The sequence below is a fragment of the Mus musculus genome, chromosome 11 (genome assembly GCF_000001635.26).
Source record: "Mus musculus strain C57BL/6J chromosome 11, GRCm38.p6 C57BL/6J".
Lineage (NCBI taxonomy): Eukaryota > Metazoa > Chordata > Mammalia > Rodentia > Muridae > Mus > Mus musculus.
Window position 1 is genome coordinate 78176709 of NC_000077.6, and position 15909 is coordinate 78192617.

Consider the following 15909-nt stretch of genomic DNA (forward strand, 5'->3'; position numbering starts at 1 on the left):
CCGGCGAAACGGGGGCGTCTGTCGAGTCCGGCGTCTTTCTCTGACTTTGAACTCAACCTAGAGGCTAAGTCGTGTTTCCCCAACGAGGGATCAGAGAATAGTCGTTCTGGGTTTCTTGACGAGTCCCTCAGTGCTCAGAACCGTACCAGCCACATCGCACACGCGTGACTTGGGCATAGGTAGTTAGACTGGAGCGATAAGGCGCCCACTTATGTTGCCCGGCAAAAAAACAAGATTGTTCTTTCAGAGGTCTAATGCGAGTGGAATGCGAAGATCGATACAGTCCCCACTGTCCGGGACGAGTTGGCACTACCTCAGAAAGATAAAGGGATTCTCATGATTGGCACGTAAAGTATAAACCACCAAAACCGAGCCGGTCTGTGTGGGGAGAGGAGCGGCGTTATTTGGTGTTTGCCGAGGGAGGGACCGGGAAAACCCCAGTTGGACAAACTGATTCACCTGAAGAGTACATGACGTGGTCTCTTGGTTGTAACAACTACTGAGCACAGTGCTCTCGGTTTCTCAGAATCCGCACAAAACGCTGCCGTAGGGGGACTCGGAGCTTTACTCAAAACTTATAGCGTCGCGGTAGGGGGAAACCCAGAGAAGGTTCTATGCTTCTGTCCAGAAATAGTGGGCTGGTTGGTATCGCTGCTAGGGTTTCGACCAGGATGAATGAAATCCTGACTTCTTCATGACGCCTGCAGCTCTAAGGGAGTTATAAAATGTCAGTATTCAGGAGGTGGTCCTTAGCTAACAACGTTCCTATTTCTCAGTGGGCGAGAGAAGGGTTGTTTATTTTTTGTCCCTGCCCCGCCCCAAACTAGCCTACGTGGAGGGAACCTGTGGTCACTGGCTCAGGCCGGAGTTGGCTGGGGAAGCAAAGAGGGAGTGCTGGGGTAAAACGCTCACACAAAACATTACATCGTGCTATCACTTAGTAACCGAATGGGCCTTGAGTGACCCTGGGGACCTCTGGGAGTTAATGTGTAACCCTGGAACCATCAGGGAAGGCAGCAAATACCCAAAAGGCATAGGTGCCTGGGAGTCTGAGCTTGGGCTTTTGCCCCTCAACATCTTGAAACACCGTTCTCCTAGTCCCCACTTTTTGCCCTCGTTGTCCACTTCCACCTCCCAAAGGCACACTCCCTTCATTCAGCACCGCCTCTGGGTTGCTCCTTTTCTCCTGGTCTGCCGATCCCGCTCCGCAGAGCAACTGCCTTACTCTCTGGAGTGGAGGCGGGCTTGGATCCCGCATCACAGTGAGGACAGACTGACACCTAGTGGCCAGAAGCCGCATCTACTCCAGGCCGCTGCCCTGGAGAGAGGGTCACCCCAGCTGTCTGGGCAAATCGGCAGCCTTCCCCGCCCCAGCCTCCAAGGAGCCAGAAGAGGGTTGGGACTGTCTGAGGGAGGACTGTGACAACCGCTGTGTTCCAGGAGCCCAAGAACGATGGGGAGAAGTGTGGTGATGGTGGGTGACTCAACAGTTCCTAAGCACCACTCGTGCGGGGCGCGGGAGAAGCAGGTAAACACGTCGATCCCGGTCCAAGAGAGGAATCGAGTCTGGGCGGAGCCGTGGTCTGAGGCGGCGCTCCTGAGCCCCCGGGTTTAGCGTTCAGCAGCCCGGTCTGTGCGACGGTCCCGCCCAGCTCTGCCCTGAAAGAGTTGAGAGAGGAGCGTTCTCGCAGAACCTGCCCAGGGTGTAGGAGCTGGTGGCGGCAGAGAAAGTCGGGAAGTGGGCTAGTGGGGCCGTACGCACGAGGGCGGCCGAGGACGCCTTCGGATGTCGGGAGGCGCCAGACAGGGTGCCTCGGCAACGATGGCGAGGACAGCCCCTTCGCGCTCGAAGTCGGCCGATTCCGGGCGGGGCCCTGGGGGACACCGGCCTCGCGCCCTCCTCGCGGCAGAGGCGCCCGAGGGGCGGGGGCAGGCGGCGGGGCGGGGCGGGGGCGAGGGCGGCAGGGGCGGGCAGAGGCCTCACTGGGAACGCGGGGAGGAGCGAAGGGGCCTTGAGGGCTCCGCGAAACTGTGGGGCTGGCGGCCCGCGGCAGAAACGATCGTGGCGCGCTGGCCAGAGAAGGAACGGTGTTCCCAGAACTGTCGGAGGAGACGGCTTAAGGGGCGGACAGACAGACGGCAGGAAGGGTCAGCATGCCCCTACTGTTCCACCCCGCCTGGCCGCTGCTCCTGGGCGCCACGCTGACCTTCCGGGCACTCCGGCGCGTGCTCTGTCGCCTGCCCCAGCCTGCACACGTGCAAACCGACCCCCTGCGCACCTGGCGTTGGCACAACCTACTCGTCTCTTTCACCCACTCCATTGTATCAGGGATCTGGGCACTGCTGTGGTGAGTGAACAACCCGGGGTAAATGAGATGGCCGTGGGATCTTTCGCGGGGTGCTCGGACTGGGCTCCCTCTTGCTATTCCCATCACGGGTGAACAGACGCCAAGGATCTCACCTGATTCCGTTTGGAAAACTACCCAACCAAGAACGGCTGTGGGAAACCCAAGGTACCTGGGCTTTGGCCAAGTCCCTCCTTACTCTTCAACCAGCCAATAGTAGGCGCACAGAGCACCCTGGGACTGGCAAGACTGTTGGGGGAGGCGAGGGTCCTCCGGGAGGCTACAACCGCGAGAACATCCCTTTTCTCTATTCCAGCTTATGGCAAACCCCTGAAATGCTGGTGGAGATTGAAACAGCGTGGTCAGCTTCTGGCTATTTGCTTGTTTGCTTCTCTGCAGGTAGGTTATGCCCAAGAAGGTTAAGATTAGATTGGAAGATAATTTCAAAGTGTTCAGTCTTTTCCTCTTTCCCTACCTCTCCACTAGGATACTTTATCCACGACACAGTGGACATTGTGGTTAGCAAGCAAACTCGAGCTTCTTGGGAATACCTTGTTCATCATGTCATGGTAAGGGAGAACCCGGTGAAATGACACAGGCAAAATCTTCACAACCCCTGGAGCCAGGGAGGGAGGCCATCTTAACCCAGCAGCGTCTGACTTCTAAGTTGCCTAAGACTCTCTCAATGTTTAAACACCTTCTGGGGACAGCAGAGTGCCTAGGCCTATCTACTATCTAGGTAAACAGACCAGGATGTCATACAGAGTTAGACCCTCGTGGACAAAGTCTAACGCTAGTGAATAAAGAAACCTTAGCAGTAAAGTTGGTGTTCCTCAGCTTCCGACTGATATGACCTGTTTTCATGGGCCCTTGTTCTGTCACTTGTCCCCTAGGCTATGGGCGCCTTCTTCTCTGGTATCTTTTGGAAAAGATTTGTTGGTGGTGGCGTCTTAACACTACTGGTAGAGGTCAGCAACATCTTCCTCACCTTAAGGATGATGATGAAGATAAACAATGCTCAGGATCTCCTCCTCTACAAGGTCAACAAGTATATCAACTTGGTCATGTACTTCCTCTTCCGATTGGCCCCTCAGGCCTACCTCACCAAGTTCTTCCTACAGTATGCTGGCCAGAGGACCCTGGGCACATTCTTGTTGGCCATCCTGCTCATGCTGGACTTGATGATAATCATCTACTTTTCTCGCCTCCTCCGCTCTGATTTCTGCCCTGAACGTGCACCCAGGCGCCAACAAAAAGACAAATTCTTGACTGAGTGAGAAAGTAGAACCCAGGACTTGTAAAAGGGATGGCAAGCACAGCCAATTGCTCTGTAACATAAACTAGTACTCTGCCCCAAGCTTGGGTGTATTCTGGGGCCAGCCTTTCCACCTTAAGCTTACACCCACACTATTGAAAACACTAATGAAAGCTCTCTGAAGTCCTGTTCTTGGGCAAGGGTTGAGGGAAGCAGACCAACCGGTTGGGCATGGCTAAATGGGTGAGGACAAGACACTGTCCAAAAGCCTGCCAACCCATACTGCCCTGAAATGGATGCTGACAATTCTAAAATAACCCCTCTGCTCTTCCAAACCCTGGTATTGGTTTCACACCAGCCTGTAGCAGGGAAGGAATTCTTGTAAAGCTTGTCCTTTGAGCCTGTGATGGAGCAGTGTCCCAGGAGAACCAACACCTGTCTATAATAAATGACCCTGGTACTGAGCTAGCATGGGGACTGCATCATCATGTGTCCCCATTGGGTTAAGCAAATCAAGTCTTAATTGCTCAGAGCTGAGAAAGCCCTGGGTTTGATCCCAGCACCCACCCCGCAGCATGGCCTTGTCCCCAGCCCAACTAGAAAGCGACAAATGACAAGCAGCATTATTTATGGTGAAAAAAGTATATATTTAGAATTAGCCATCTGGACTCAGTTTAGATGATCCCAATCTGAAAAACAAAACAAAACGGAGCTGAGTTACTGGAGCTGAATTCCTTAAGGTTAAGTGTGCTGGGAGGACAGGACAGGGAGGGCGGGGCTTGTTAGAGAGTGCAGTCAGATTTGCTGTTGATGCAGCATCTAAACAGAGAAATGATTATGCTTACCTTGTTGGCAACATCTAGGGCATCATAATCAGGAGCCAAGCGAACATACGCCTTCTTCTCTCCGTCGGGCCTGTGTGGAGAAGGAAGCCTCAGAGTTAGATGCTCACAACCCCTGCCCTTCCCACACCCTTCCCATATCCCTCCTCAGCATCAGTGGTTCCTTTGTTGGTGTCATTCTTTTCCAAACATTGAGTTTTCCATCATTTGCACAGAGCTTAAGTAAAGGCCCACAAGCTTTCTGATCTCTGCCTGGCCCAACTCACCTTATCAGGGTATTGACTTTGGCCACATCGATGTCATAGAGTTTCTTGACAGCCTGTTTGATCTGATGCTTATTGGCCTTGACATCCACAATGAACACAAGAGTGTTGTTGTCCTCTATTTTCTTCATGGCTGACTCCGTGGTCAGTGGGAATTTGATGATAGCATAGTGGTCAAGCCTAGGGAGAGATGGGAGAGGAAAATGGAGTTAGCTGCCCTGGTGCCAGCATTCAACACATGGTTTACTTTAGAACCAGACTAGGAAAGAATAGGTGCATCAGACAATAGATCACAATCATCTTTATCAGACTTTGGTCGCTAAATAATGTCATCACATGCACCCAAACCACTATGGGCTCAACTTCCCATTTACAGTCAAATCCTGTATATTCTCTTGACTAAAGAATCAAGTTTAATTTATGCATTTATCCACTGGAGTTCCACATTTACTATTATGAGACCAGATCAAATAAATAACTATAGAGAAAATTGTGCTCAATTGCTAGAGGTTGGCTACACCCCAAGAGTGTAGTTGAGGCAGGGGCTCACAATACAGCACAAGCTAGCCTGAAATCCAAGAGCCACACTCACTCACACCCGCCCCTCTGATCTGAGACATGAACCCCAAGATGACCTTGGACTTGAGATTCTCTAGCCTCCACCACCCAGCATTACAGAATAACCACCAAGCATGGTGAAAACAATGCAACTCTAAAATTGGCCTTGAGCTATCAGGAAACAACTTTTTCTTAAGATTCTGAAAAGCCAAGTTTTTACTTATGCAACTGCCAAGTAATGACTCAAAAATTCTAGGTACAAATAGGCAATGAATTGTGTCTGGTGAGTACTTCCCCCATAGACAAAACACTTTTCAGTAAGCATTCTCTCAAACTTCCTTTGAGTAGCGTCAGAATTTGATCAATTAAGTGTCTTTCAGGCTGGAGAGATGGCTCATCTGTTGAGAACACTGACTGTTCTTCCAGAGGTCCTGAGTTCAATTCCCAGCAACCACACGGTGGCTCACAAATGTCTGTAGTGGGATCCGATGCCCCCTTCTAGTGAGTGTATCTGAAGACTGCTGCAGTGTACTCATGTAAATAAAAAAACAAATAAATCTTAAAAAAAAAAGTGTGTTTCATAACACTATTCGAAGGCCATCACTCCCCAATTGGACATCTTAATCAACACTCTCCTGTGTTCCAACAAGTCCCCTATCACTTGGAACCAAGATAAGCAACATCTCTTTGAAGTCAACTTTCAAACACTGACTAAATAACCTCACACTTCCACCGCACCAGCTCCTTCAACAATTGTGTTTTATAAGGGAAGCTACGTTAAGAACTCCTAATGCCCTACTACATGCTACTGGGTCCAGGGTCCCTACTGACTTGTTTCTCCTGGGCGCACTCTTCCGAGGATATTTTGGCTGCCTCCGGAGCCGCAGGGTCTTGGGCCGCCGGAAGGTGGGTGACGTTCGGATCTTCTTCTTTTTGTGGCTGTGGACGCCTTTCAGCACCGCCTTCTTAGCTTTCAAGGCCTTCGCTTTGGCTTCGGCTTTGGGAGGGGCAGGAGCTGGGAGAGGACAATTAAAATTAAGTGTGGCATTCGTAAAGTGACCCCTTCCGGCCGTCCTGCCAGCATGTGCATCAGTGGTTCCTTTGAAGACATCACAGGTCTCAGGAGACTTCAGATTTTTTCCATCATATGCACGATACCACAGGCAAAGATAATTAACCCGTTGTACCATCACGTGGGTGCGTATAACCCCATTTAACGTGGGGAAAGGGCGAATAAGGACTACTTTTAATCCCTTATAGGTCTGGAGACCCGGAGCGCCACCCTGTGGATGTTAAGGAGCTTCCCAAAGTCAAATGCTTGGCCATCAGTGGCGGCCGCTGCCGGCCCGGTGGCTTTGCCAATCCCCTGCACTGGAACCAGCCCATGCGGCTTGGCCCACGCGGTCCTCATACCCCGCAGCGGGGCCTAGTCGCGACAGTAGCCACAGAACAAGCCCCCCATGGCTTAGCCGGGCATTCTTCTTCCCCGCGAGTTCGCTCTGCGGGTATCCAAGACCGACCTGACAGATTCCCATACCGCAACATACCTTCCTTCTTCGCTTTCGGCGCCATCTTGGCTGAAAAGGATGGCCCAGCCCAATTCCCATGAGCTTATAGAATGGAGGCTCATAAAAGTCTCGCGATAGCTTATATATAGCACTGATTGGATGAACTGTAATATGAGGCTTCTTGGGAATTGTAGTTCCATTTAATTCCCTAGAGTGGGAGACCAAGCATGCGCCACCTTTCCCTTTGAAAGGGCTTCTTGGGAAATGTGGCGTTTTTTGGTTTGGTTTAGTTTGGTTTTCCGACACAGGGTTTCTCTGGGGGAATTGTAGGTTTTGGCTTTTTGTTTTTGTTTTTTTCTAAAGATTTATTTACTTTATGTATATGAGTACACTGTAGCTGTACAGATGGTTGAGTCTTCATGTGATTGTCAGGAATTAATTTTTTTGTTGTTTGTTTTCTTGTTTTTCGAGACAAGGTTTTTCTGTGTAGATTGGCTGTCTTGGAACTCACTCTGTAAACCAGGCTGACCTCAAACTCAAATCTGCCTGCCTCTGCCTCTGCCTGCGGAGTGCTGGGGTTAAAGGCGTGCGCCACCACTGCCCAGCATGAATTGAATTTTTGGGAACTCTGCTCACTCCAGTCGGCCCCGTTTGCTCTCTGGTCCAAAGATTTATTTTATTTATTATTATACTTAAGTACACTGTAGCTGTCTTCATTTGTTCCAGAAGAAGGTGCCAGGTCTCATTACCGGTGAGCTATCATGTGATTGCTGGGATTTAAACTAATGACCTTCAGAAGATCAGCCAGTGTTCTTACCCTAGGGTCCCTAGGTTTTGGTTTGGTTTTGTTCTGTTCTGTTTTGTTTCGTTTTGAGTTGTTCTTTTCGAGAGAGGGTTTCTCTTTCTCTAGTTCTGGCTGTCCTGGAACTCACTCTGTAGAGGAGGCTGGCTTTGAACTCACCAAGATCTACATACTTCTGACTGCTGAGTGCTTGGATTAAAAGGCCTGTGCCAACACTACGTGGCCTGAGTTGTAGGTTTTTTTTGTTGGTTTGTTTGTTTGTTTTTTGTTTGTTTTTTGAGACAGGGTTTCCCTTTATAGCTCTGACTGTCCTGGAGCTCATTTTGTAGACCAGGCTGGCCTCGAACTCAGAAATCCGCCTGCCTCTGCCTCCCGAGTGCTGGGATTAAAGGCGTGCGCCACCACGTCCGGCTTGAGTTGTAGTTTTTAAAAGAAAAATGTTTATTCCCCTAGGTCTAAAACAGTGGGTGGTTATAGCATCTGGTAGCTGTGTTAAGGTCCTTAAAATTTCAGTTCGTGAGCAATTTCTAGTCTTAGGGAAGAAGTTTGCAGTGTCAGAAGCCTATAACAGTACCAACTGGGAAGAATACAGTTTAAGGGATTAGAAGGACTAGAAGGACGGTCAACACTTAAGATCATGTAGTTCGGGCTGGTGAGATGGCTCAGTGGGTAAGAGCACCCGACTGCTCTTCGGAAGGTCCAGAGTTCAAATCTCAGCAACCACATGGTGGCTCACAACAATCCGTAACAAGATCTGACTCCCTCTTCTGGTGTGTCTGAAGACAGCTACAGTGTACTTACATAAAATAATAAATAAATCTTTAAAAAAAAAAAAAAAGATCATGTAGTTCTCTTTCAGAGGACCTGGTTGGATTCCCAGAAGTCATATCTCTGTGGACACCTGTACTTATGTGCACATACCCGTACACAAACTTATTATAAAGGATTTTTAACAGAGGCAGGCAGATTTCTGAATTCGAGGCCAGCCTAGACTGCAGAGTGAGTTCCAGGACAGCCAGGGCTATACAGAGAAACCCTGTCTTGAAAAAAACAAAAAAAGAAAAAAAAAAAAAAAAGGATTTTTAAGCCAGATGTGGATTATACACACCTTTATTCCCAGCAGTTCAAGCCCAGGTTGGTCTACATAGCAAGTTCCAGGACAGCCAAAGCTACATAGAGAGATCCTGTTCCAAAAACAAAACAAACAAGCAAAAACAAAACCCAAGCCGGGCGTGGTAGCCCACGCCTTTAATCCCAGCACTGGAGAGGCAGAGGCAGGTGGATTTCTGAGTTTGAGGCCAGTCTGATCTACAAAGTGAGGTCCAGGACAGCCAGGGCTATACAGAGAAACCCTGTCTTGAAAAACCAAAAAAGAAAAAAAACCAGGGAAAATATTTTTTGTTTTGTTATTGTTGTTTTTGAGACAGGGTTTCTCTGTGTAGCCCTGGCTGTCCTGGAACTCACTTTGAGACCAGGCTGGCCTTGAACGCAGAAATTTGTCTGCCTCTGCCTCCAAAGTGCTGGGATTAAAGGCGTACACCACCACTGCCTGTCTGAAAATAATTTAAATACAATTTGTAGCCTGGCGTGGTGACACACACCTTTAATCTCAGCACGAGAAAATAAATGCAGTCAGATCTCTGTGAGTTCAAGGTCAGCCTGATCTACATGGCAAATTACAGGTTAGTCAGGTATATGTAGTGAGACCACTCTCAAAAAGATAGATAGATAGATAGATAGATAGATAGATAGATAGATAGATAGATAAATGATAGAAGGCCTTTGTAGGCCACACCTATAATCCCAGCACTCAGGAGACAAGAAGATTGACACAAAGTCAAGGCCAGCCTGTGGTACACAGTAAATTCCAGACCAGCCAGCACTACATAGTGAGGCTGCCACAAACAGATAAACAAGATACAAACAGATTGCAGTTTGCCTAAGTGATGCAGATAAAGCGAAGCTGTGCAATGTTAGGACAGGATTTTCTCCACCTTCTCCATCTGACCTGTGGGAGACTGAGGTTGCAGAGCTGAGTCCAATGTAGTTATCACTACAGTGATCTGTTGTTACCACAGTGATTTGGTGGCAACAAAAAAGTCTGCTGTGAGGGGCGAGAGAGATGGCTCAGCAGTTAAGAGCACTGACTGCTCTTCTGAAGGTCCTGCGTTCAAATCCCAGCAACCACATAGTGGCTCACAACCATCTGTAATGAGATTTGACTCTTTTGGAGTGTCTGAAGACAGCTACAGTGTACTTACATATAATAAATAATTCTTTAAAAAAAAAATAGTGGGTGGTGGTGGCACAAGCCTTTAATCCCAGCACTTGGGAGGCAGAGGCAGGCAGATTTCTGAGTTCGAGGATAGCCTGGTCTACAAAGCAAGTTCCAGGACAGCCAGGGCTACACAGAGAAAAACCAAGTCAATAACAACAACAAAAAGATTTTACTTTTTTAAATGTATGTGTGAGCATGTGTGTCTGTATGTGTGTGCATGTATGTGCGTGTTTGTCTGCATGTGTGTGCATGTATGTGCATGTGTGTCTGCATGTGTGTACATGTAGGTAACCACAGCAGCCAGGTTTAGGATACCCTGGAGCTGGAGTTCCTGGTGGTCCTGAACCACGGGAGGAGGCTCAACAGGAGAAGACAACATGTGGCTGCTGGGAAATAAACTAAGGGCCTTCTCTCAGAACACACATGCACTGTACACTGTTGAGTAATGACTGCAGTCATTACTACATGACTACATGATCTACAGTCCCTAGTATTTAAAATTATTTTATGTGTATGAGTGTTTTGCCTGCATGAAACTGTGTAGCACATGCATGCTTGGTGCAGGAGGAGAGAAGAGTGTGTCTAAACCCCTGGAACTCGGGGTACAGGTCGGAGCAGAAACCCTGATCTCTATAAGATCAGCAGCAAGTGTTCTTAATTACTTTTTTTTTTGATTGATTGATTTATTATATGTAACTACACTGTAGCTGTCTTCAGACATTCTAGAAGAGGGAGTCAGATCTTGTTACAGATGATTGTCAGACACCATGTGGTTGCTGGGATTTGAACTCAGGACCTTTGGAAGAGCAGTCAGTGCTCTTAACCTCTGAGCCTTCTTGAACTGTCTCTCCAAACCTAATCATTGTTTTCCTCCTCCTCCTCTTCCTCCCTCTCCTCCTCCTCTTAGTTCTTGAGACAGGACCTCACAACACAACTCTGAATTGCCTGGAGCTCTTTAAGTAAATCAGGTTGGCTTCAAACTCACAAAGGTCTACCTCTGCCTCCAAGTGCATCACATCCAGATTTATTTTAAGACAAAAGTCACCGGGCAAGGTGGCGCACGCCTTTAATCCCAGCACTCAGGAGGCAGAGGCAGGCGGATTTCTGAGTTCGAGGCCAGCCTGGTCTACAAAGTGAGTTCCAGGACAGCCAGGGCTATACAGAGAAACCCTGTCTCGAAAAAAACCAAAAAAAAAAAAAAAAAAAAAAAAAGACAAAAGTCATACTCTGTAGTCCAGGCTGGCTTTAAAGTAAAGTCCCCAGCCTCATAAGTGCTAGAACCACAGGTGTCAGCCCCCGTGCTAGACGCCAGTAATGATCCTTAAGTAGTTTTAGCCACAGCTGAGACAGCTGTGATTTCTCTTACTCTAGTTTTTCTTGTGAATAATTTCATAGTCCTCAATCCTGAACTAGTCTTCCCCTTCTAATACTGTATTCCACTCATTTTTGTATCTTCAAATTTAGCTCCAAACATATAAACATATATCAATTTCTTCTTTGCGCGGGCGGTGTGTGTGTACAAAAAGGAAAAGCTGTTCTGGTTTTGACTGTTCTATTCCGGCTAGAAAATGTTCATCCGTATTAGAAGCAGGGTTCTGCAATCCCATAGTGGTGAGTGACCACGCCAAAAGACGAAGTTTCACAGTCTACCTAACACTTCTTTATCTTTCATGGAAGGAGGCTCGACGGGAGAAGTCAACAGATCTGGGACGTCTGGTCCTTAGTGGACACCTCGTTCAGATCTTGACACCCCCGTTAGGAGATCCCTCTCACCTCCCAGGGCAGAAGGGCGAGCAGGGGCAGACTCTATGAGTCATGTGCCAGGCCTGGAGTCGTGGAGGGAAGCACCGCCTCTCCTTGGGCCCCTTCTCTCCCCCTTTTCCCCTCGGCGGCTCCGGGTCTTGCCAGATGCTGTGCTACAATCACGGGTTCCCCATCACCAGTTCCGTTGGGTAAGTGGTCCCGGGGAAGACGCGGCTCCAACAGGGAGATGGAGGGGAGAGACTTAAGGGATCCCAGTCTGGAAAGGCTCCAGTCTGGGTGTAGGCGGTCCTGGCGTTGGGTAGGGCATCTGGAGCCCGGGCAGCGCGCGAGGAGGAGAGGAGAGGAGGGGGTTGGCGAGGGCCGCGCTGAAGGCGGCTGCAAACCCGGGAGCGACGGGGTGCGGGGCAGGGGGCGGCCCTTCTCCAGGAATTTCCGGGGATCGTGTTGCAACGCTCGCAGAGTGGGACGGCGGGCCTCGCTGCGCGTCTAGGGTTGTCGCCCCCTCCTCTCACCGGTCGAGGGCGTCGGCAGTTGCTGCCCCTGCGCAAAGTGACCCCGTGTGGCGGGGCGGCCCCGAGCCCCCCCAGGCCTCTCTGTTATGGTAGGGCCATCCCAGCCCCGAGTTGTCGTCGGGTCTCCGCGGCCCCGGGTTATCGTAGGGGCTATCCGACCCCGTGTCATTGTAGGATCCGCGCGGGCCCGGGCTCCCCGGGACGCGACTCCCCGCCCACAACTAGCGGCCGGGGGATCTCCCCGCCCCCGAGTGGTCTTCGGGACGCCCCGGGCTCGGGTGATTGTGGGCTCTCCCAGACCCGGGGTGATTGTCTCGTCCCCTTGGCCCGCGGTGGTCGTAGCGTCTCCAAGGCCGAGGGCTCCCACAGGCTCTCCGTGGCCCCGGGTGATTGTCGGTACCCCGCGGCCGCGGATAATCGTCGGGTCTCCACGGGTCCCGGCCGCCGGGGCGGATCAGGCCTCTGCGCCTTCCCGGGGAGCCCCGCAAGGCCGCAGACAAGATGAACATTCTGGCGCCCGTGCGGAGGGACCGCGTCCTGGCGGAGCTGCCCCAGGTAGGCACCAGGGCCACGTCGGGCCTCTGGCTGTCGCTGAGTGTGGGCGGGGAGAAGGTGGCCCAGCCCCGTCGCCCTGCAAGGCCCGCTGCTCCTGGGTGGTCCGCTTCCCACCCCACCCCCAGCCCAGGGCTGCTTGGCTATGGCACAAAAGCTCCATTCTCACAATGTTCCTCTCAGTGCCTGAAGAAAGAGGCCGCTTTGCACGTGCGCAAAGACTTCCACCCCCGCGTCACTTGCGCCTGCCAGGAGCACCGGACAGGCACCGTGGGGTGAGTTAGGGACACTCCTAGCTAAAAAATTACTCAAGAAACTTTGAAGTCATTCACCCCTTTGTGGTTACAAGGTTATGCCTCAGTTCTGATGTTCTCCCAGTTTCCTCCCATTGAGGTTGTGAGCCTATGGAAAAGACATCCAACAGGGAGAGTCACACCACCCATAGAACCTCTAGTCGGGGGCGGGGTATCTGAGAGCGGGGAGGAGTGACAGACAGACAGAGACAGAGTGAACGATCACACTATTCTAACATGTGCAGAGCCCTCCTAGGCTACCCCCAGCACTACACGACTTCCTCCCCCATCACTCCAGAAAAACAGGTCTGAAAGTCCCTAATGTTGAACACTGCTCCACAGCACATCTGTGCAGGACTTTCTGGGCTTCCAGGGAGACCTGCCTATCTATGGTAATGTACCTTAGTTGATATGGATTTTCTCTGTCCATCCACTCTTCTGTCCAACAGATTTAAGATATCCAAGGTCATCGTTGTGGGAGACCTATCTGTGGGGAAGACCTGTCTCATTAATAGGTAACAGGGTACTGGAGCTTGGCCGGGCAAAGACTCAGCTGGATCCAGTTTAACAGGGTAGGCGGGGCTACAGGCTACTTGGTGTCTCCTTAGGTTCTGCAAAGACACCTTCGATAAGAATTACAAGGCTACCATCGGAGTGGATTTTGAGATGGAACGATTTGAAGTCTTGGGTGTCCCCTTCAGTCTCCAACTGTGAGTGTCTCTTCCACTCCTTCCAGATAGCCTTGTCATCCCATTTTGCACACCCTATTATCTGGGTTCTGCTCTCCTTTCTTCCAGTTGGGACACGGCTGGTCAGGAAAGGTTCAAGTGCATTGCTTCCACCTACTACCGTGGAGCTCAAGGTAGGGATTTGGCTCTGGAATGCAGGAAGTCTAAGAGCACATCAGTCAGTGTTCTGAGGAGAGGTGATGGACAGGGAAAAGGCAAAGACATCCATCCATTCATCTTCCTGTCAGTCTGCAGCTGTTTCTGTCACTCTTTCAGCCATCATCATTGTCTTCAACCTGAATGACGTGGCATCCCTGGAACACACCAAGTATGTGAGGATGCCAGAACAGGATGGGAAAGTCCAGGGAGGTTTTAGAAAAGGGGATCAAAGCCAGGCATGGTGGTGCACGCCTTTAATCCCAGCACTCAGGAAGCAGAGGCAGGCGGATTTCTGAGTTTGAGGCCAGCCTGGTCTACAGAGTGAGTTCCAGGACAGCCAGGGCTATACAGAGAAACCCTGTCTCGAAAAACCAAAAAAAAAAAAAAAAAAAAGAAAGAAAGAAAGAAAGAAGTTGGGATCAATTGGGAAAAGAGAATGTATCTAAGTGCTGTCTCTAGCTCAGCGGTAGGGACTTGCCAACAATGCATAGAAATCTGGGATGGGTCCTTTGGAGTAACAGAGGTGGGGGCTGGGGTGGAGAGAAAAGCCAGAGCTCGTAACTGGACATGGGAAAGTGGATGGACGGGGCCTGCCAGGCTCACTCAGTCTTTAATGCTATCCACCATCCGTCTGTGGCAGGCAGTGGCTCACTGATGCCCTCAAGGAGAACGACCCTTCCAACGTGCTCCTCTTCCTTGTGGGTTCCAAGAAGGACCTGAGTGTGAGTGTGCCAGTGGAGGACCTTCCCACCTTGGTGAGGGGACCCACCCCCGGTCTGACTCTGATTTTCCCACAGACTCCTGCTCAGTATTCCCTAATGGAGAAGGATGCCCTCAAGGTGGCCCAAGAGATTAAGGCCGAGTACTGGGCGGTGTCCTCCCTCACTGGTGAGTTGGGGCTCCAGCCTTCTGCTGTGCATACCTGCCTACCTCTCCTCTCCCTCCTGCATCTAAGCCTGGTCCAGTGTTCTATAGTGTTCCCCTGAGGTTTCTGCTCCTCATGTCAGGTGAGAATGTCCGGGAATTCTTCTTCCGTGTGGCAGCACTAACCTTTGAGGCCAATGTCCTGGCGGAGCTGGAGAAATCCGGGGCTCGGCACATTGCAGATGTTGTTCGTAAGTTAACCACCTGGTTAACAGTGGCAGAGAGCGGAGGTGGGGTGGTTACCTTCAATCCATGGTTCATATATTTCCCATCCCTTTTCAGGCATCAACAGCGATGACAAAAACCTGTACCTAACTGCCAGCAAGAAAAAGGCCACATGTTGTCCCTGAGCAGTGAGGACTGTCCAGAGACTTCCCATTTCCGGGGTACCGTGCTACCTGCAACTGCTCCAGAACTCAACCCCTGGACATTTGCACTGACTTTTTCCAGACCAAAGAGCTATCCATTGATGTCAGTGCCCCCCAGAAGGTGACAGGGACCATGCTAGTCATTTGCTGCCCCCAGGCACCATGCCAAAGACTGGATGACCCTCTGTTCCTCTGGGGCTCTCCAGGGTGCCTGGTGAGGGGCAGTGTTCTTGCTGCTTTTGCTCAGCCTGCTGGGCCTTTCATGTATAAAAATGCTTAATGATTTTAGCCTTACACTGTGCCTTATGCATTAAAGTCCATTATTAGCATTTTCTTTCTTTCTTTAAAGATTTATTTATTTTATGTATATGAGTACACTGTAGCTATCTTTAGACACACCAGAAGAGGGCATCAGATCCCATTACAGATGGTTGTGAGCCACCATGTGGTTGCTGGGAATTGAACTCAGGACCTTTGGAAGAGTAATCAGTGCTCTTAACCGCTGAGCCATCTCTCCAGCCCCGTTATTAGCATTTTCTAGGCTGGAGTCCTTACTAGAGATAATAGGTGTAGTGGGGGCATGTAGCGATTTGGGGATTGGAGCCCCTATGGGGATTCTGTTCATTCCTGGCTCCTAAAACAGGGCTCACACTGGCTGACGTCTCAGAGATCAGGTTTTGGAGACTAACTATATCTTCTAGATTCTCTGGGTTAAAATCTGAGTAACTACCCTTTCCTTGCTGTTTTCTTTCCTCTCT

General features: G+C 50.3%; 3 protein-coding genes and 4 non-coding genes across 13 annotated transcripts, besides 1 other annotated feature; 3 read left to right on the top strand and 4 right to left on the bottom strand.

The window, feature by feature from the left end:
- Positions 1–7: 7 nt before the first annotated feature.
- Positions 8–4311, top strand: Tlcd1 (TLC domain containing 1). 6 transcript variants are annotated; one of them, XM_006534054.2, is made up of 5 exons: positions 8–179; positions 248–2348; positions 2662–2744; positions 2832–2914; positions 3239–4068. In XM_006534054.2, the coding sequence occupies exons 2-5, from the start codon at positions 2155–2157 to the stop codon at positions 3620–3622; spliced, it is 744 nt and encodes a 247-aa protein (XP_006534117.1). In that variant the 5' UTR covers positions 8–179; positions 248–2154; the 3' UTR covers positions 3623–4068. The 6 variants fall into 6 exon arrangements, with proteins under 6 accessions (XP_006534117.1, NP_001278166.1, NP_001278164.1 ...); NM_001291237.2 differs by lacking the exon at positions 8–179 and having other exon boundaries at positions 1422–1528; positions 2330–2513; positions 3239–4112; XM_011249203.3 differs by lacking the exon at positions 8–179 and adding an exon at positions 2446–2513 and having other exon boundaries at positions 1715–2348; positions 3239–4311.
- Mir7653 (microRNA 7653) lies at positions 2119–2179 on the top strand. The gene has a single exon (NR_106113.1). It is a non-coding gene; the product is annotated as a microRNA 7653 (primary transcript).
- Positions 4227–6876, bottom strand: Rpl23a (ribosomal protein L23A). Its single transcript, NM_207523.2, has 5 exons — positions 6811–6876; positions 6095–6278; positions 4709–4885; positions 4446–4515; positions 4227–4289 (listed from the first exon to the last, which is right to left on the bottom strand). The coding sequence occupies exons 1-5, from the start codon at positions 6833–6835 to the stop codon at positions 4275–4277; spliced, it is 471 nt and encodes a 156-aa protein (NP_997406.1). The 5' UTR covers positions 6836–6876; the 3' UTR covers positions 4227–4274.
- Snord42a (small nucleolar RNA, C/D box 42A) lies at positions 4594–4638 on the bottom strand. The gene has a single exon (NR_037682.1). It is a non-coding gene; the product is annotated as a small nucleolar RNA, C/D box 42A (small nucleolar RNA).
- Positions 4979–5048, bottom strand: Snord4a (small nucleolar RNA, C/D box 4A). The gene has a single exon (NR_030702.1). It is a non-coding gene; the product is annotated as a small nucleolar RNA, C/D box 4A (small nucleolar RNA).
- Snord42b (small nucleolar RNA, C/D box 42B) lies at positions 6351–6405 on the bottom strand. The gene has a single exon (NR_037683.1). It is a non-coding gene; the product is annotated as a small nucleolar RNA, C/D box 42B (small nucleolar RNA).
- A 4842-nt stretch (positions 6877–11718) lies between the features above and the next one.
- Positions 11719–15485, top strand: Rab34 (RAB34, member RAS oncogene family). 2 transcript variants are annotated; one of them, NM_001159482.1, is made up of 11 exons: positions 11719–11803; positions 12470–12682; positions 12863–12954; positions 13422–13487; positions 13581–13682; positions 13770–13834; positions 13977–14028; positions 14500–14581; positions 14657–14747; positions 14867–14974; positions 15066–15485. In NM_001159482.1, exons 2-11 carry the CDS (start codon positions 12629–12631, stop codon positions 15131–15133), a joined length of 780 nt encoding a protein of 259 aa, NP_001152954.1. In that variant the 5' UTR covers positions 11719–11803; positions 12470–12628; the 3' UTR covers positions 15134–15485. The 2 variants fall into 2 exon arrangements, with proteins under 2 accessions (NP_001152954.1, NP_258436.2); NM_033475.3 differs by lacking the exon at positions 11719–11803 and having other exon boundaries at positions 12040–12682.
- Positions 12831–13063: an enhancer, noted in NCBI's record as "Rab34 peak 1 region based on Gli1 ChIP". NCBI's record gives its function as "Hh enhancer in posterior limb bud" and the evidence as "EXISTENCE:reporter gene assay evidence [ECO:0000049][PMID:17442700]".
- Positions 15486–15909: the final 424 nt, after the last annotated feature.

Bases quoted from the DNA above. Each gene is read 5' to 3' on its own strand.
- Rab34 (NM_001159482.1), top strand. From the start codon at position 12,629: ATGAACATTCTGGCGCCCGTGCGGAGGGACCGCGTCCTGGCGGAGCTG. The intron at 13,488-13,580 runs GTAACAGGGTAC...GTGTCTCCTTAG, and splicing joins AAGACCTGTCTCATTAATAG to GTTCTGCAAAGACACCTTCG. The intron at 13,683-13,769 runs GTGAGTGTCTCT...CCTTTCTTCCAG, and splicing joins GTCCCCTTCAGTCTCCAACT to TTGGGACACGGCTGGTCAGG.
- Rpl23a (NM_207523.2), bottom strand. From the start codon at position 6,835: ATGGCGCCGAAAGCGAAGAAGGAAG. The intron at 6,279-6,810 runs GTATGTTGCGGT...GTCCTCTCCCAG, and splicing joins GCCGAAAGCGAAGAAGGAAG to CTCCTGCCCCTCCCAAAGCC. The intron at 4,516-4,708 runs GTGAGTTGGGCC...TTCTCCACACAG, and splicing joins AAAGTCAATACCCTGATAAG to GCCCGACGGAGAGAAGAAGG.
- Tlcd1 (XM_006534054.2), top strand. From the start codon at position 2,155: ATGCCCCTACTGTTCCACCCCGCCTGGCCGCTGCTCCTGGGCGCCACG. The intron at 2,745-2,831 runs GTAGGTTATGCC...CCTCTCCACTAG, and splicing joins GCTTGTTTGCTTCTCTGCAG to GATACTTTATCCACGACACA. The intron at 2,915-3,238 runs GTAAGGGAGAAC...CTTGTCCCCTAG, and splicing joins ACCTTGTTCATCATGTCATG to GCTATGGGCGCCTTCTTCTC.